The 18,581-nt window shown below is 60.9% G+C and overlaps 2 protein-coding genes across 4 annotated transcripts; one reads left to right on the top strand and one right to left on the bottom strand.

The window, feature by feature from the left end:
- The first annotated feature begins 2,656 nt into the window (after positions 1–2,656).
- CNN1 (calponin 1) lies at positions 2,657–8,934 on the top strand. The gene is made up of 7 exons (XM_046684517.1): positions 2,657–2,806; positions 4,754–4,875; positions 6,938–7,004; positions 7,108–7,245; positions 7,421–7,531; positions 7,983–8,129; positions 8,210–8,934. Exons 1-7 carry the CDS (start codon positions 2,744–2,746, stop codon positions 8,453–8,455), a joined length of 894 nt encoding a protein of 297 aa, XP_046540473.1. The 5' UTR covers positions 2,657–2,743; the 3' UTR covers positions 8,456–8,934.
- Positions 8,935–11,959: 3,025 nt separating this feature from the next.
- ELOF1 (elongation factor 1) lies at positions 11,960–17,000 on the bottom strand. 3 transcript variants are annotated; one of them, XM_046638585.1, is made up of 4 exons: positions 16,919–17,000; positions 13,104–13,237; positions 12,877–12,947; positions 11,960–12,596 (listed from the first exon to the last, which is right to left on the bottom strand). In XM_046638585.1, exons 2-4 carry the CDS (start codon positions 13,217–13,219, stop codon positions 12,532–12,534), a joined length of 252 nt encoding a protein of 83 aa, XP_046494541.1. In that variant the 5' UTR covers positions 13,220–13,237; positions 16,919–17,000; the 3' UTR covers positions 11,960–12,531. The 3 variants fall into 3 exon arrangements, with proteins under 3 accessions (XP_046494541.1, XP_046494542.1, XP_046494540.1); XM_046638586.1 differs by having other exon boundaries at positions 16,930–16,978; XM_046638584.1 differs by lacking the exon at positions 16,919–17,000 and adding an exon at positions 15,541–16,902.
- Positions 17,001–18,581: the final 1,581 nt, after the last annotated feature.

Below are 18,581 nucleotides of genomic sequence, written 5' to 3'. Positions count from 1 at the left end.
GCCCCCCCCGAGAGTTGTAGTGAGGATTAAATGAGATTGTGCCTGGCACAGTGCCTGGCATGGAGAGAGCCTTCCAGAAACAACTTTGAAAGCTTTATGAACAAGTCTCTGCCTGTTTTCCGGAGGCAAAAGCTAGGTGAGGAGGGGGCTGGCCAGGCAGGGCTGCCAAAACAGGCAGGTGCGGTGGCGGACGGGGCCGGGACTGTCTCACGGGGACACACCGGTACAGAATTGTGTGTGTCTGTGGGTGTGTTAGGAGACTCAGTAAGGTTTTAGGGGTCTCCCAAGGTTGAGGAGAGGCTGGGTTTTCCTTTCATGACCATCAGTCCTGGACTCTCCAGGAATCTCCGTTCCTTACAAGCTCCCACCCTTTCCTTTAGATGGGAAACTGAGGCACCGACGGGCTGGAGCCTGGGAAACGCCAGACAGGAGCTGAGGAGGGGACTGCACACCAGGCAGCCAGAGATGGGGGAGTCCCCTGGGGTTGGGCCCTCGATGGCATTAGCCCCCTCTCTCCGCATCTACCCCCATCTGCCAGACAGGGACACAGAGAGAGGCGGAGACAATACAGAGACAGCGAGAGAGAAAAATGGTGACCCAGAGACGTGGACCAGAAACAGAGACACAGAGATGGAGAGATAACGAAGAGAGGAAACCTGGGGACAAAGAGAGACAGTGAGACACGCAGATTCAGAGACACAGAGAGAGACAAAGTCTAGGCGACGCCAAGGCACGGACAGAGAACGACCTAGAAACAGAGCCAGAGATGCAGAGTCACACATCAGAGAGGGCTGCCCTCCAGGGAGACCCCGGGCTGCCCCGATGGGGGCGCGCCGACTGCCCCCCCGCCCCCGTCGTGCCTGGGCCGTGACTTCAGAGCCCGCGCGGATGCTATAAATGGCCAGGCGGCCGCGCCGGGGGCGGGGCGAGTGAGTCAGCGCGTGACGTCACCGCCGCCGGGTCCCGCCAGGCCCTGCCCCTCCCGGCCGCCAGGGGGCGCCGGCCGCGAGCTGGGCCGAGGCGCCGGTCCTCGCATGCGCAGTCGCGACCTTGGGCGGCCGAGGCCGCTGGGCGCGGACCGGAGACGGAGTCCGCGCGTTCGAATCCTGGTTCCGGCACCGGCGTGCTGTGTGACTTTGGGCAACCGGCTTCGCCTCTCAGTGCCTCATCTCGACCCCACTTCATAAGGCGGTTGTGAGGAATGAGTTAACAGAGCCAAAGCGCTTAGTACGTAGCAGGAGCCAACTGTTGGCTCATTTTATGTATTTTAGTGTATCTTCAGCATATCGTTTCACACCATCAACTTGTCCTAAGTTGCCTTGTTCTCAAATGGGGACGATCTGCCCTCCTTCGCACCCCACCCCCCGCCCTCAGGAACCCTTTGCAATGTCTGGTGATATTTCCGTTTGTCAAGACTAGGTAGAGGCTGAGGATGCTGCTCAAAGGCCTACAATGCCGACGACAGCGCCCCCCACCCCCACCACGAAGAATTATCCAACCCTGACGTCAGCAGCGCCAGGGGCAAGAAACCCTGCCTTAGCCTCAGAGCATTAGGGGCAGGGGCCTGGGTGCCAATTCTGCTCTGCCGCTGGCAAGCTGTGTGGCACTGGGAAAGTAATCCACAGCCCTGTGCCTCAGTTTCCCCATCTGTAAAGTGCATATTAACTGCGTCCACCTCGGAGGGTGTTGTGAAGACTGGGTTGATACATGTAGTGCCCGGATCGGGGCCCGACATGGGGCTGCTGTCATATTAGCATATCATAGCTGTGCCCTTCGCACGTGGCCCGCAAACTGCAGGTCCTTAACCTATGAGTGTGTGGCAGGTTGCTGCCATGCCATCCAAGCATCACTAATGCCGTATGCACGTGACTTGGGCATGGCATCCGCCCTGTGCTCCAGGGTGAGATCTGGCCTGGTGGGGCTGCTCAGGTTGGGACAGGGACAAATGGGGGTGTCCACGGCCTGGAACCTGCTAACACAGTCACATGGTAACTCAGGCAACCCACAGGTGGACAGAGAGGGCGAGATGCAGCATCTCTGCTCCCCCAGGTCCTTAGGACGGGCTGGAGGGGACAGAAGTGGGTGCCAGATTCTCAGCCGCAATACTGCTATTTCCTGCGCCCTTCTCTGTGCCAGGCACTGGGCATGTCGGAGGCATTATTTCTTCTGACCCTCGTGACACCCCCAGGAGGCAGGCAGCATCACGAGTCCATTTTACAGACGTGCCAGCCGAGGCTCAGAGAGGGGAAGGGACTGTTGGTGTCTGGGGTTAGACCTACAGAGGTGCTGGCCAGTCTACCATGGGTGGCGGTCCTGCGGCAAGCCTGGAGAGAGATGACCTCAGAGATACGGAGAGATGGCCTCAGAGAGAGACATCGAGACGTGGAGACCCTGCCAGAGGCCCAGTGAACAGCGGGGGGTGGGGGCGCGTGGGGAAAGGTTGCTCTCTGTCTGGCCAAGACCCCCCCCCCAAAAAGAATAACCCAGGCCGCCCCCCTAGGTGGAAACAATGACACAATCAGCTCCCAATACCAAGGGCCTGACATCAGAGGTGGGGGTGGCCGCGCTGGGGGGGCGCCCCGCCCCCTGGCAGGCCCCTGCGGCCAATGGGACGGCCTTGGAAGAGGCCCGGGCCGCCTCCGGAGCTTCAAAAACTTGTGAGGAGGGAAGAGGGTGCAGACGGAGCCCCAGCCGCTGCCTAGGTCCTCAGCGCCCCCGCCACCGCTGCCCACCACAGGCCGGCATGTCCTCTGCCCACTTCAACCGAGGTCCCGCCTACGGGCTGTCCGCGGAGGTCAAGAACAAGGTAGGGCTGGGGCCACATGCCCTGCTCTGGGGCTTCCCTGGACCCCCTCCTGCCTGTCCCATGTGGCTTGGAACCTGAGAGGGAAGAGGGATGAGGATGGGGCCGGGGCTGCCTTCCTCCCCCTGTGAGCATCCCAGAGCCCTCAGCTACTGTTGGGGAGTGAAATGCCGTGGCGCGCGGCAGCCACAGGTAAACTGAGATGGTCGGTCCACTTGACCAGCCCCTTTAACCCTTTGTGTTCCTTGGGGGCTGGAGAGGGACTTGAACCCCTCCCCCAAGCCTGACAAAGAAATTGGGGAGCGCTGGAGAGCTGGGGCTCCTGGAGGTGAGGCTCAGAAAGTGTGGGAGATCGCGAAGGGAGAGGGAGACAGTTGCGGGGGGGGGGGGCAGAGAGCCGGATTTGACAGGGCTCTCCTAACTTTGGAGCTGGGAAGACACAGGGACTCCACCTCCATGCTGAGGATGGGTAAACTGAGGTTCAGAGAGGGGAGGCAAGTAGCGAGGGTCCCACATAAGGGAGGGGCAGAGCGGGACCCTGGACTCTCCCCCCTGCACCAGAAACGGGTCAGCTTCTCCAGGACAGCCAACTTGAAGTCCCCAAGCCACCGGAACGCTCCCATGAGCGGGACCAGGGGAGGAGCGCCAGCCCCATTTGACAGAGGGGAACGCTGAGGCGCAGGGTGGCTTTTCCCAGGGTCCCACAGCGAGGAGGTGGGGAGCTGGGATGAGAAGCTGAGTCGGGGGCTCCTCGGAGCTGGTGGAGGGGGCAGGTGGGGGGCGGCTGCTCGGGCCCGGAGACAGATCGCAGCGCCACCCCCCTTTCCCCCCCAGCGCCGGCCCCAGAGCCGAGCGGAGCCGCCGCGCCATATAAGGCGGCCTCGGGGAGCCCGGCCCGCGGGGCCGCGCTATATAAGGGCCGGTTTGCTTTATAAAGCCGGGCTGGTCAGGAGGGGGGCGGCAGGGCCGGGGCCAGGTGAGGGGGCCGCCCCCTCCCACCTCTCCCTCCCCTGGAGAAGGGGCAGCCGGGTCCCCCAGGGGCTGGGAGCCTGTCTGGGCTTGGGGGGAGTGTTCTGGAGAAAGGGAGAGGGGCAAAGTGGGGAGGGGGAAGAGGGGAGAGACGCAGACAGATTCTGGGAGCCTGTGACAGGAGAGAGACGGATGGGGGAGGGCGAGCCAGGAGCCAGATAAGGCTGAGACAGGGATGGAGAGGCCGAGAGGGGGGACACACGGGCCCCACCCCCACCAGAGGCAGAGGACCTGGAGTCGGACACAGATGGAGACCTACGGAGGCAGAGATGGACGAGCCCTGAGCCCCACCCCCAGCCGGACGTGCAGAGATGGGGACGGAAGACAGGGCCAAGGAAAGACAGACAGAGCTGGGGTGGGGTGGGGGAGGCAGATGGAGAAATGCAGATGCACACGGTCCAGGAGTCAGACAAGGACAAGCCCCCACCCCCAGCTGGAGCTGGAGCCCCGGAGATGAGGACCTGGAGAGACACTGAGACAGACAGAGATGCAAGACAGAGCAGTCCCCTGCAAGGCGACATTCCGGGGCACCTCCTTAGATCTCCTCCCCTGCCTGAGGCGCCTGGCTGTCCTGCAAGGGGGGGGAGGGGGGCAGGGCCAGGCCAAGCTGAGCCCCAAGTTTGGCCTGGAGGGGGAACCAGGAGGCCAGGCACCACCTCCCAGCTCTGAGGCTCTCACTCTCCACCCCCCGTGTCCTCATTCTCTGGTGCCAAACCTCAGAATGCCCGGAATGGCCCCCTGGGCAGGTGCCACCTCAGCCCTGGCCCTCTGCCCCCCCCACCCCCTGTGGACGCTGGGGCAGAATTGCCTTAGTTGGGAAGGGACAAGGATCAGGCCCAGGGAGCCTCAGATTGGGCCCGGGGAGCCAAGCTGTTCCCCACTGCAGCCTCACCACCCTCTCTGTGCCCCCCTCCCCCTCAGCTGGCCCAGAAGTATGACCATCAGCGGGAGCAGGAGCTTCGAGAGTGGATCGAGGGGGTGACAGGACGCCGCATCGGCAACAACTTCATGGACGGCCTCAAAGATGGCATCATTCTTTGCGAGTGAGTGGGGCAGACTGCCCTGGGCTGCCCCCCAACCCGGGTCTCAGCTCTACCCCCTCAACCCCTCCAACGACCAGGAGCTCGGAGCTGGGTTGGGCACTTTATCTCTGAGACCTCGAAACAGTCCTCTGGGGCGGCAAATAAGCATTGTGCCCATTTCACAGGAACGAAAACTGAGGCCCAGCTAGGTAAAACACATTGCCCAAAGTCCCGTGAAATGACTCCAGATCCAGAGTCTGAACCACCATGTAGACAGGACAGGCCCATTTGTGGCCTCCAGGGTCAAGAGAAAGAGAGGTCACGGCTACAAAGCCACAGGTGACAGTGGCTGGCTGTCGCTGGCTTGGTGACGTGAGGGCTGTGCTGTGGACATTGAAGCAGGTCCCGACTTTCCAGTCCTCTCAGAACTTAAACCACGGAGGAGAGCAAACCCTCACAGCTCGGAAGCCCTGATTCCAGACTCACTGCAGCTCCAGCCGGAGTCCCGTCTGCATCTGAGTCTGACCCAGGGCAAGGTGACCTGCGGGCCGCAGTGTGCCCTGGGAAGCCTCCCGAAGGCAGGTGGGGCCTGGCCAACAGCTAGGTGCTGGACAGCTGGAGGGAGAGCGGGGATATCTTATTCTGCCACAGCCCCTGGGAACAAGGAGCAGGGGACGTCCTGGTGCCCCAGCTCAGACAGCGCCGCCCAGGCCTTGAAGAGCACAGAGCCCCCGCTCGCTCAGTCCTTCATGCAACAAGCACTGACGCAGCTCCTGTGGTGTGCCAGGGGTGGGCACTGGGGACAGTGACCAAAACAGACTGACTCGGAGCCCACACACGGCTTTAGTCCTCGTGGGCGGATGGATCAGATAATTGATGAGACGGTCACATACTTGCCTGCAGCGGGAAGTGCCATGGAGAAGAATCAAGCTGGGAAGGATGGGAGGGCCGGGTGGGGAGAAGGGTGGCTGCTTGTACAAAATGGTCTGGAGGTAACATTTGGGCAGAATCTTGGATGAAGTGGGGGAGAGAGCCAGGAGGGCATCAGAGGGAAGAGTGGACCAGGCACAGGGGACAGCCATGCAAAGGCCCTGAGGTGGGCACGTGCCTGGCATATTCAAGGGACAGTAAGGAGGCTAGTGTGCTGGCACCAAGTTAGGGGCCATGGGGGGAGTTAGCTGGGGGCCTTTTAATCATGCTAAGGACTAGGATTTTATTCTGAACCCAATGGGAAACCATGCGAGAGTTTGAACCACAAGGTTACTTGAGTTGCTTTGAAAGGCCATTTTAGCTGCAAGATGAAGAAGCGTTTGTAGAGGACGAGACGGAAGCCGGGAACCCCCAGGGAGCCCACTGCGAGAGCCCAGGAGAGAGCCGCTGGGGGCTCAGAGCAGGCTGGAGATGGCGAGGAGCCAGCCGTGGGCTTCTGGAAGTCTTCAGGAGGCAGAGCCAGAGGACTCGCTGAGGGACTGGGTGTGGGGGTGCGAGAAAGGGAGGGGAGCATCAGGAGCCAGTCTGAGAACTTGCCCTGAGCACCTGGAAGGCCTGTGGGTTTCCTGAGCCGGGGGATGGGGGGGGCCTCGGGGGGGGGGGGGGGGTGCGCTGGATCTGAGACACGCTTGGAGGGAGCTGGCTGGAGAGTGGGAGGTCTGGGCTGCTGGGGCCACTGGCGGATCAATGGCATTTAAAGTCAAGAGACTGGACAAGGTCAAGGGCATGAATGCGGCACAGAAGTCTGAGGCCTGAGCTGCAGGCTCTCCAGGGCGCAGAGGTCCAAGGGGGAGAAGGAGGCTGAGCTGTGGTCACCAGTGACGCGGGGGCATGTGGGAGACCCCGCACGCCTGGGATAGAGACTTTGGGACCCAAGGCCTGAGTCTGGCTCCAGGGGTTGGTTTCCCATCTCGGTGGGTCCTGCCTGTGTGTCTGGGTGGATCAGCGGGGCTGCAGCCGGGAGCTGACGCCCGTGGGCAACAGCACAATGGGTGTCACCTGTCTGTCATCCTGATCCCTGGTCCCACCGGGCTGAGCCTGGGAAGGGGGTGGCAGGGTCACCTTTCCCACTCCCCTCCCCCACTCCTCGTAGGTTCATCAATAAACTGCAGCCGGGCTCCGTGAAGAAGGTCAACGAGTCGACCCAGAATTGGCACCAGGTGAGCCCGGGCTCTTTTTTAACTCAACGCCTGGCCCTCAGCCCCTCAGCCCTCCATCTTCCCTCTCCCCCTCCCACCACTGACGCCGCCTTCTCCCCTCCAGCTGGAGAACATCGGCAACTTTATCAAGGCCATCACCAAGTACGGGGTGAAGCCCCACGACATCTTCGAGGCCAATGACCTGTTCGAGAACACCAACCACACCCAGGTGCAGTCTACGCTCCTGGCCCTGGCCAGCATGGTGAGTGGGGGAAGGGTGGGCAGGGGCCAGGGGGGCTGTGGGTGGTCTGGGCGTGGATGCCAGTGTGGCTGCTCCCAGCGTGGGTGGGAGGGGGAGTGCAGCTGCTGCAAGGGGTCTCCGAGGGGACAACGCGGTCCAGAGGCTCCCTCAGTCCCTGCCCTCTCGCCCTGCCCAGGCCAAGACGAAAGGGAACAAGGTGAACGTGGGCGTCAAGTATGCCGAGAAGCAGGAGCGGAAATTTGAGCCCGAGAAGCTCAGAGAAGGGCGGAACATCATCGGGCTGCAGGTACTGCCCCTTCCTCTCCTGGCTCTGGCTCTCGATGCTGAGCTGGGAGGAGGTGGGGGAGGTCGAGGAGGCTGGGAGGGCACTCTGGTCCCCGCGGGCTGTGGGGGACAGGCTATTTGGCATTAACTGAATGATATGCCAGGCACTGTGCGCAGCATTTTCCAACAGTTCTGCGGGGGGAGGGACTGTCAGCATCCTACCCTTTACACAGATGAGGAAACCGAGGCGTGCAGAAGCTAGCTCACTTGCGAGGATCGCCCAGGTGACGAGTGGCCAGGCTGGGCCTTGAACCTGGCAGTGAGGCCCTGGTGCTCGGAGCCACTTACTGGGGGTGTGACACACACTCTCTGGGCTGGTTTCCAGTCTGTAGCCTGAGGGTGCACAGAGGGCTGTGTAAGGGTCCCCGGACATCATCTCGTGACCTTCGGTGGTTCTCCTTCTGGCTCCCTAGATGGGCACCAACAAGTTTGCCAGCCAGCAGGGCATGACAGCCTACGGCACCCGGCGCCACCTCTATGACCCCAAGCTGGGGACTGACCAGCCCCTGGACCAGGCCACCATCAGCCTGCAGATGGGCACCAACAAGGGAGCCAGCCAGGTGTGTGGGGGCTGTGGGGCGGGCTGGCAGGGCCTGTGCCCATGGCTGTCCCCGCGGCCTGACCGTGTTGCCCTTTGCAGGCGGGCATGACCGCGCCGGGGACCAAGCGGCAGATCTTCGAGCCGGGGCTGGGCATGGAGCACTGTGACACGCTCAACGTCAGCCTGCAGATGGGCAGCAACAAGGGGGCCTCACAGCGGGGCATGACGGTGTACGGGCTGCCACGCCAGGTCTACGACCCCAAGTACTGCCTGACGCCCGAGTACCCGGAGCTGGGCGAGCCGGCTCACAACCACCACCTGCACAACTACTATAACTCTGCCTAGGGCCCTGGCTGAGCCCTCCCCCAGGAGGCTGGCTGCTGCTCGGGGCTGGGCCCGGCCCGGCCCCGCCACCCCCTCCCCCTGCATGGCGTCCTCCAGGGGTAGTGTTTGGGGGGAGCAGCCTGGGGGCCTGTGTGCGGAAAGGGGGCCCCCTCCCTGGAGCGCCGCGGGGCCCACCATCGAGCCGGGTGTCCCCAACAGCACTCAAAGGACGCACTGAGCAAAGCTACTCCGGCTGTCCCCCCACGCCCCCACAGGTGGGTCCCCCAGGACGAGAAGCCCCCCAGCGAAGCCCCCAGCGCCCAGGCTCGGCCTGCCCCCACCCCATTCCCGCCGTGGGAGCAAACTGCATGCCCAGAGACCCAGCGGCCACACGCGGTTTGGTTTCAGCGACTGGCGTACGTGGATGTGACAGCGGCGTTTGTGACGCGAGCACTTTCTTTTTCTATTTCACTGGAGCACAATAAACAGCTGTAAAATCATCCGAGGACCCGGGGCCGCTCTGTCCCAGGAGCCTGCGTGACTCTTGCACACGTGCAAATACGCTCCATCTCACACACACACACACACACTCACACGCACCCAGACACGCACTCGGGGCTCACAGCCACTCGCTGGACCCAGGATAGGCACTCACTCCCACCCAAATCTGCACACGTGCACCACTGTGTTTGAAGGGCGTGCACACGCTCTCTGCAGCCTTAGGCACATGCACCCTCCCCTTTCATACACAGGCAGTGCACACTCACACCCATGACATAAAAACACACACCCTCGCACACGTACACTACGTCTACACACACACGCTCGGCACCCACGTCCCTTTCCAGGAGGCTGTGGGTTGTGGTGAGATGGCCCGGGCTAGCGGGTTGTGAATCAGTCTCGCTGCTCGCTATCCAGGTGACCTTGGGCAAGTCACTTCCCTTCCTGGGCCTGTTATCCCATCAGGAAAATGGGGACAGCTGAGCGTTACAGGGTCTTACGGAAGCTTAAATGGAACGACTCCTTCAGGCAGGGGAATGACATTTGGCCCTGACCAATGTGAATGGACAACAAGCTGGGTCCTGGAGCCTCTGTGGGTGGGGGGACCCTTTAGCCCTGCAGTGGACTGTGGCAAGATTGAAGGGGACAGGGCAGTGGGGGAGTGGGCACTGTGGTGGGCGTACAGCGACAGCCCTTTACTGACTGCAGGGTGCTGCTGCCCTGTGGGCCCGGCGCACTGTCTCCCCTCTCCTTAAGGCTGGTCCCCGAGTCTGGCCTGCCAGCCCAGCACCCTAGAAGTCTGTGGATGGGGCTCCAACCTCCCCACGTTTCAGAGGGGACTCTGTCCTCCCCGGAATGTGGGCCCCAGCTCTCCTGCCTGGAAGCCACCACTGTCAGGGTTCCCAGGAGAGGAGGCAGCTGTGCGGGGCTCACAGAGCAAGCAGGCTTCTCCCCTTCCCTCCCCAGGCCAGGGGACAAGGCTGGAACGTGGGGACCTACAGAGACACACACCAGAAGACCTGAACGCACAGCCGCACGCAGCCCCTGGGGCCTCGTAAACGGATTCCAGGCGCTCTTGGCCAGGCTACCAGCCGAGTCCTGCTCCCCCAGGGCCAGTGCAGGAAGCCATACTGAGGAGGACCCAAGCCTGGCCCGGGGCCCTGGCTCCTGGGGAAAACAGCACCATATTAGCACTCGGCCTGTGAGAGCGGGCTGGGCGGGCCCTGGATGCCAGAGGGACGAGCCCCCTTTGTGCTGGACCCCAGAGGGCACCCCGCCACCCAGGCGCCTGTCCACTGCTCTGCCCATGTCCCCTGGCTCCTACTGGGCCAGGGGACCTTACCTGGAGCCTCGGAGGGAGAGGTGGGGGCACCAGGGAGGGGCATGTCAGGGCAGAGGGGCCTCGGGGGGCACATGCCAGACCCAGTGGCTGGGCCTGGTGGCCAGGGTTTCCAGCCAGCTCAGCACCTTTGCTGTTCACGCCCCTCACTGCCCTGGGTGGGTCGCAAACTACGCCAGGCACAGGGCTGGGCGCCTCCATTCTCAGCACAGCCCAGGGAGGAAGGTTCCATCATCCTTCCCACTGTACTGGCAAGGAATCCGAAGCAAGGTCACCTGCTGCCCGGGCTCCTGAGACCAGGGGGACGAGCTGGAGCTGCCCCAGGCTGCTGAGCATCAGGGCCTCTGTCACCCACGACAGCCTCTGGGGCCACCATGCTGTAGGTGGGTGCTCACCATCAGCCACGTTCTGGTGTGTGTCTTCCCACCACCACCAAACAATGAACTCACTTCTGACACCGTCTACCTGGAGATGCCATCAGATGCCACAGGTTAAGGGCTCAGTCCCACAGGACTGCCCCCCCCAAGCCAATCACAAGTCCAGGTTGTCACCTGTGCCTCTGACGCACGACCCCCTGCTCGGGTTCCATCAATCTGCTAGGGCGGCTCACAGAACTCTGATACCTTTCACTTACGAGATGATGGGTTGATTCTAAATGGATGTAACTCAGGGACAGCCAGATGGACGGTGTGTGGGAAGGGGCGCCCCTCTCCCAGCACCGCCCCGTGCTCCCCAAGCCGGAAGCTCGTCAGATCTTGTCCAACTTTCTACAGAGTTTCAGCTGCAGCCCCTGTCCCTCCCAGGGCTCGGTGGGCATGGCTGTTCACACTCAGTAATCATTTTCCGCGGGGACCAGCCACATCCTGAGACCATCTAGGGCCTCACCCTAAATCACCTTATTAGCATATGCTTGGTGTGATCAAAGGGGCTTCTTATGAACCACAAAAGACACCATCACTCAGGAAATGCCAGGGTTTGAGGAGCTCTGCCAGGAGGCAGGACAGAGACCAGTTAACGTCTCACTGCACCACACATGCGCACTGAGCCGCACCCTCGGACAAAGGCAAGGTCCCTGCTGTGGACCCTTACTTTTCTCCAAAGGGAGAAGGCTTCCCCAGAGCCCCAGCCACGAGCTGCTCCCTCATCCTGGACCCTGGACTCAGGGGGAAGTAAGCCCCCAGGGCTGCGAAGTAGGGCCCCCCTGCTGTCGGACCTTGGTCAGTGATCTCCCCTTTGGCCTCAGTTTCCTCATCCGAGAACCTGGGGCCTCTGCTTCCTAGGTGGCTGTCAGGACACGGGGGTAGGGCAGGGAAGCCTGGGAGCAGTGTCTGGCACACGGTGGCCCGAGTGTTATTGCTGTCAGGCTGTCCCCAGGAAGCTCCACCCCATGCCCTTGTCCCCGTTCTGCCCCAGCTCCCCGGTTGCTGGGCTCCACTCTTTGTTGTGACTAGAAACGCCTGGCCTGATGTTTGTGGGTTCATCCATGTCCCCTGCGTCCAGCACTGCCCCCATTTCACCCTGAATGCTTGTCGAGTGGATAAAACGTTGGACAGTTTGAAGGACTGACCCAAACCCACTTCCATGGGCCGCCCGGCTGCCTCTGAGCGCCTCAATCTCCCCTTCCATCCCCGTCTCTTGCTGAGCCTCTGGGACTGACCCAGAACGCAGGAAATCAGAGCCAGGAGTCTGTATCTCTGCTTTATTTAACAGCCCGTGACTGACAGCTGTCCCCGACCAGCCCCTCCCGCCTCTACAAAAGCAACTAAAAATGAGCCGGGGCTGCCCTGCAGGGGACCTGAGGGACTGTGGCTTCAAATCCCAGGCCACCGGCCTTGGAAGGCAGGGAAGGAGGGCAGGCAGCACAGCTCAAACCAGGAGCGGGGGAGGAGGCTGGAGAGTCCCGGGGCAGCCTCTCCTGGGCTTGCCCTGGCGCCAGACGCCAGGATGCTGGCCTGGGGGAGCCAGGCCGGCCACCCGGGGCCGGAGGAGGGAGCGAGTCAAAGCCTTTCAGAGTCAAGGGAGGCGGTCAGGCCCCTGGGGCCCAGTAGCGCGCCCTCAACTCCACCCCACGCTCACAAGCACACCCCCACAGCCACCCGTGCAGCCACACACACTCACACCCACACCAACGTCACACACACAGTGGGCTGCAAAGGCCCTGGACCCACCCCCTGGACCCTGGAATGTCTCTGGATTGGTACCCAGTAGGCGGGCCCACGGCAGGCGGGGCTGCCACGGGGGTGGGTCCTCTGTGTTGCTACTGATTGGCTGCCTCGCAGGCATCTATCCAATCGCTGTACACGTCCACCGGTTCTGACAGATCTGAGCCGCTGAGGTCAAGGGCCACGGGTGGCATTGGACCCCTTCCCCGTTCACCCCTCTGTGGCTCACAGACCCCTGCCCTGCACCCCATCACCCCATTTAAGTCAGCAGGCAGCAATAGTTCCTCTGGGCGGCCACAGCCCTGCACCAAGGCACACGGTGGGGCCAGAGGAGCAGGCGCTGGCCTCCAGCCCCCTCACCCTTGGCCAGGTGCCCTTGAGCAGCCCACCCTGGGCACCCTGCCCCCTCCCCTGGAAAAAGCCAGGCTTCTGAAGGATACATGTGATGGGTGTCTGGAACTCCTCTAGGCACACGGTACACGAGATGACTCCAGTGTTGCGGGCACGGTCCCTAGAACAGGAGGAGGTGGAGGGACTGGTGAGCCAGGACGCCTGTGTCTATGGGTGATGGTCCCCCTAACCGGAAGGCCCAGGGCAGACCAGAGGACGGTGACGGACACAGGAGAGGTCCCATGAGGCAGGATCCCTGGCCCCCGTCCCCACTCACATTTTCACGTCACAAGACTTCTCGTGGTTGCAGAAGGGGCAGGTGAACTGGGTCTCTAGGGTGCCTGTCATCTTCTTCTTGGGGGGCGGCTTCCGTTTGGACTTTCTGCGCCCCATGTCTGCAGGACGGCGAACCTGGGGGAGGGAGGCAGAAGTCAGCGACTCAGGGGACCCACGGTGAAGGGGGACTTGGACAATGGTGCCCTCTGGGGCAGGCGGACAACACCAGAGCACTCTGGGTGGAGGAGGTGGGAGCAGGCTCTGGGGCCAGGTGGCCTGGGTTCTAACCCTGGCTCCCCATCACTGTGTGACCCCGAGCAGGTTACTTAAGCTCTCTGTGCCTCAGTTTCCTGCCTATAACATAGAGACAGGCCTACTATCTCAGAGGGGTCTTGTGGGGCTGACACGACAAACGGTCAGTGAAGTGCACACGCAGGGCCTGACACCTCCACTGTGGCCCCTGCACAGGAAGCCACTGTTCCTGGTGAGGATGACACGACAGATTCTGCGACAGGCCATTGCGCGGGGCTGTGCAGAACCTAAGTGCTCAAAAGCCACTGATTTTCGGAGCAGCTGTTCCTCTTGTCAAGGGGAGATGCAAGTGCCACCCAGGAGGAATGACACCCAGGGCATTTGACAGTCTCCGGATGGGCCCCCTGGATGCCTCTCTGCAAACAAGGGGCTGTTGAGCAGAGAAGTAGGGACAAGCATTTTGAGCAGAGAAACACCACGTGCAAAGGCTCTGGGGCAGTTGTCTGAGGGTCCCGGGCAGCATTTGGGGCCCGCATAGGTGGGGGAGAGGGGCAGGCTGAAGAGGGCGCAGGGACAGGCGGGAGGGGTTTGGGTGGATCCTGGAGGCCACGGGAGGGAAAGGACGAAATAGCTTTGTGTTTCGAAGGGACTGAGGAGTAGCGGTCAAAAGCCGGGATAAGATGCAGTCAGACCAGGACAGGGCTGTTCGGGGTGACAGACATCGAGGAGACGAGTCAGCAGAGGGAACGAGAGAAGGGCAGCCCCAGGATGACTCCTCAGGTTGTGGTCGGGGACAGAGCAGCAGGCGGTGGAGAAGGTGACATCATTCTCCGATGTCTAATAGGAAGAGCAAGGTGTTGGGGAAAATAATGGCAGCAGGTGCCAGAGGGACGTCTAGGGACAGGTGTCTCACAGGCAGGGGCTGCCACTGAGTGTACTGCCCACGCCAGGCACTCGGCTCAGGGCTCTGCATTCGCCATCCCTGAACCTCCCAAGGCACTCCTCGCCCACTACCACCACACGCACGTGCACACACACTCACTCCACCGCTGGTTCCAGCATCAATCCTGCACAACAGGGGAGGGGAGCCGCCTGCCAGAACAAAGCCCAGGGTTTCATTCATATTTGGCGCTAGCCCTCTATGTAACATCCTCATTCTTGGCTGAGGGGGCTTCCAACACACTGAGAGGCAGCAACATCCACAAGCCCATAGGCCCGCCTGCTCCGCCTTCCCTCCTTCACTATGGAAGAACGTCCACGCTCACCACAAAAACCATATGTTACCACGTGCCTGGATCCCAACATCGCATTGTCTGTCTCTCCTGCATCAACAGACACACTGTGATCACCTCTTGCATTGTGAAAAACAACAAACCCTTCGTTCTCCGTGGGCATTTTCTCCCCTCCCATTCTCTCTCCAGCCCCTGCCCCTGCTCCCCATCCCAAGCGGCAGTCCGCGCTCCTCAGGGCACTAGACACACCGGCTCCTCTTGCCAGCCTTCCCGTGGGGCTCTCAGGACCAGCACTGTTCCCTCCCTGCCTCAATGGCGGCTTCTTTCAGGCTCTGCAGCTTCTTTCAGGCTCTGCGCTGCTGCTAAGCCCCTCCCCAATTCAGTAATGATAGGTGAGCCCCCAGGCTCCATCCTTGAGCCCCTCCCCTCTCTGGGTACACTCGTGTCCACGGAGACCTCGCCCAGTCTCTCCCTCCACCCTCCTGTCCCACGTGGACTGCAGACTCTCCCGTCTACCTGCCTCGGCCACACTTTCTCCTGATGCTAACAAACATTTAAACATCACCTATCCAAAACGGAGCTCCTGGCACCTCAACCTGCTCTCCGGCAGTCTTCCCCATCTCAGAAGACAGCGAGTCTCTTCTCAGAACCTTGGACTCATCAATTCCTTTCTCACACCGACTACCTGATACCAATCCAGCTGGTCTACCTCGAAAACAGTCAAGCGTCACATAACGACGTTTCAGTCAATGATGAACCGCGTATACGACGGTGGTCCCATAGGATTAGTACCAGAGAGTCCAGCTGTGTAGTAGGCTGTACCATCTAGGTTTGTGCACGTACACTCTCTGTTGTTCACACAACGACGAAATCGTCTAACGACGCATCTTTCAGAACATGACCCTGTCATTCTGCACTGCATGACTGGACATCCAGAATGTGACCACTTCTCACCATCCCCAGAGCCAGCTCCATGGTCTGAGTCCCCGAGTCCTGGTCATCTCTGGCCTGGATGATCACAACAGCCTCGTTGGTCTCCCAGCATCTCCGACGCGGTCCCCCACCCTCCAAATGTAAATTCCCTGAGGGCAGGAATTTTTGTCTGGTCTTTGTATCCCCAGAGCCTAGAACGGCCCCTGGCACAGAGCTGGCGCTCAGCAAATATTTACTGAATGAATGAATGAATGAATGCACCCAGGCCAGGCCCTCCGCTAAACTGCAGCAATGCTGCCAGGAAGGCAGGCAAGGCATCTGCTCTTGTGAAACTTACATTCGGGTGGAGGAAGACAGACCGGCAAGGTAACTAACAAGCGAAATCATTCAAATACTGGTAAGCACGATGAGGTTAATAAAACGGGGCTGGGTGGACACTTCCAGAACCAGATAAGGGTGGGGGGGGAGGACCCTGGGTAAGGGTCATTTAAGCCGAGGCCTGATTGAGAAGAAAAGGCAACCATGAGAGGGAGTCCAGGCAGAGGGAACAGCACCTGCAAAGGCTCCGAGGCAGATGCCGCTGTTCTGGAGAAAGAAGACTAGTGCGGCTGAAGCCCCGTGAGCAATGAGGAGGGTATGAGATGCGACAGAAAGGCAGCAGCAGACCCCACAAGACCCTGCAGGCTTCAGTAAGGTGTAGCCCATGCTCTCACCGGCAGGGGCAGTGTTTTTTTCTTTTTTTCCCCCAAAGCACGCCCGGAGTACCACCTGCAACAGAATCACCTGAGGGTACTCCAAAAAAATGCAGATTTCTGAAGCCCCTCCCAGATCTCCCCCCTGCTAGACTGTCAGGTCCGCAAGGCGGGGGGAGCATGAGTTGCCCACTGCTGAATCCCCAACATGCGTAGAGCCTGGTAGGTATTAGGCGCTCAATAACTACTTGTTGAATGAATAAATCATTTGTCCCCTGAATCAGAAGCTACAGATGTGCCCCAGAATCTCATTTTACCCGGTGTCTACAGCAGCACCCCAAACCCCACCCCAGAAAAAGGGACGGGCCTGCATCCAAGGCTCCAGAGGCCCTGGCCTGGCCTTCTGTGGCCACCGAAGGCCAAGCGCGCCAAGAAGGGGCTGGAAGAGGGCTCGGCCCTCGGCCCTGCTGCGACTCAGGAGGCGGCCGGGGGCGGCCCCTCCAGGCTCCCCGAGGCTCCGGCGTCGCCTCCCGCCGGCCTCCCGCGGGAGCCAGGACTCCGAGCAGGGGGCCGGGGAGGGAAGCTCCCCGCTGGGCCGCCCCCCAAGCCCGGGGCCTTTAGGGACCCCTCCAGGACCCCGTAAGCGCCCCGGGGTGGAGCAGCGCCTCATCCCGCCCGGCCCCAACGCCCGCCCGCGCGACCGCCACCTGCGCTCAACTTCGCTCGTTGCGACCGGCCTCGTTCACCCGGGAGACAGGGACTTCCGGCCCTCGGCGGAAGCGGAACCCCTCTACTCCCCTCACGTCCCGCCCACCCACGGCCGGGACCGCCCCGCGAGCGGGCCCCGCCTCCTCCAGTGCGCACGCGTACCCGCCTTCAGGGCCCGGCGGCGGGCTCGCTCTGCGCCTGCGCGAGGGCTCGAGAGCTTTTGGCTGTAGCATAGCGCACGGCCGCTAATTATGGTGAGTTCCCAGCGGTGGCCTTTCCAGCGTTTCCGGGCCGCTGGGCCGGGCCATACCAGCGCTGGAAAGGCAGCCTCGGCCTTGGCCGCCGCATCTTCACTTGTCTTCTCTCCCAGTTCAAGCTTCAGCCCCTCGCAGCCCACCTAGGTCTCCCCAACTTCGGACACATTCAGATATCCCAGTGCTAAGGCATTGCGGGTGTCCGTATGGCTGAATCGGGGTGAGGGCGAAGCTTGTAAGATGCTGTTCTCAAACTTTAGCAAGAACCTGCCGATCTTAAAATTCAGGTTCTGATTCGTTAGGTCACGTGGGGTCTCAAAAGTCTGCATTTCTAACTAGCTCCGTGTTGACGTCCGTGCTACTGGTCGGCGGAGCACACTTTGAGTGCCAGAGGTTATAGTAGCGGAGGTTGGATAGGCGGGCAGGGGCCAGATCACTCCACAAATCCGACAATTTGGTGAAGAGGCTGGACAGAAAAGATCGATGACCACACAAGGAGAGTGTGTGGATCTCTAAGAGCCTATGGTGGTGGAGGTGGTTGCCAAACTGGTCTGAGAAGTGAGGGAAGGCTGATGCTCGGGTTGCAACCTGAAGCCCGAGTAGGAGTTACACAAAAGTAACACCCACAGAACTGATGATGGGGTGAAGGAGAGAGAGGAGTCAAGGATGGCTCCTATTGTCTGGAGCCCCCCTGGGTGCTGCCTCTTACTCAGCTGAGGAAGGCTCGGGGGAGGTGATTCGGAGAAGTCAAAGGTTGTGTTTTGGCCGTAATAAGTTTGAGACAAGCAAGGGGAGGTATGAAGCAAGCCCCTGGAAGTGGAGTCTGGAGCTCAGAAGAAAGACCTGGATGTGATTTTGAGAGCCTTCGAATATGGAAGTTATTTGAAGTCTTGGAGCCAGAGGAGGTCACCTGGTTTCCTGAGCAAAATGCGAAGTGTAGCAAAAGAAGAGGGCTAAGAGGGAGACCAGGGCCCCCCCAACCTTAGAGGTCAGGGGGAGGGACCAGCAAGAGACAGGGAGGGCCAGTCAGGTAGGAGGAGAAAGAGGTGGGTGTCCCCTCCCAGAAGCCTCCAGAAGAGGGTATTTCAAGATGGGGAGAGTGGTCAGCTATGTCACATGTGGCTGAGAGTTTGATAAGATGAGGAAAGAGAATTGACTGTTGTCTTTGACAAGTGGTTGGTCACATGTGTCCTTGATAAGAGCTGTTTTCATTGGAGTGTTCAGGCAAATAACTTGTAATGAGATGCGTTTCAAATAGGCTTATCTCCAACATGTCCGTGAGGGGGCAGTGTGATCCTTGGAACCGCCAAGTGCAACCCTTGGAAGTGCCTCCCTGGAGGACCCCCCTCAGTGCTGGTGCAAACCTGGACACACACAGATGAGATCTTACTGTACACGTTACCTCACA

Source organism: Equus quagga, chromosome 14, assembly GCF_021613505.1.
Source record: "Equus quagga isolate Etosha38 chromosome 14, UCLA_HA_Equagga_1.0, whole genome shotgun sequence".
Classification (NCBI taxonomy): Eukaryota; Metazoa; Chordata; class Mammalia; order Perissodactyla; family Equidae; genus Equus; species Equus quagga.
This window is presented reverse-complemented; position numbering and strand designations above follow the sequence as displayed.

Excerpts from the sequence above, each read along its gene's own strand:
- CNN1 (XM_046684517.1), top strand. The coding sequence starts at position 2,744 with ATGTCCTCTGCCCACTTCAACCGAGGTCCCGCCTACGGGCTGTCCGCG. Across the intron at positions 7,005-7,107 it reads CGACCCAGAATTGGCACCAG|CTGGAGAACATCGGCAACTT; the intron begins GTGAGCCCGGGC and ends TCTCCCCTCCAG. Across the intron at positions 7,532-7,982 it reads GGAACATCATCGGGCTGCAG|ATGGGCACCAACAAGTTTGC; the intron begins GTACTGCCCCTT and ends CTGGCTCCCTAG.
- ELOF1 (XM_046638584.1), bottom strand. The coding sequence starts at position 15,837 with ATGCCTTGCCTGCCTTCCTGGCAGCATTGCTGCAGTTTAGCGGAGGGC. Across the intron at positions 13,238-15,540 it reads TGGAGCTGGCTCTGGGGATG|GTTCGCCGTCCTGCAGACAT; the intron begins GTGAGAAGTGGT and ends TCCCTCCCCCAG. Across the intron at positions 12,948-13,103 it reads AAGTCTTGTGACGTGAAAAT|GGACCGTGCCCGCAACACTG; the intron begins GTGAGTGGGGAC and ends CTCCTGTTCTAG.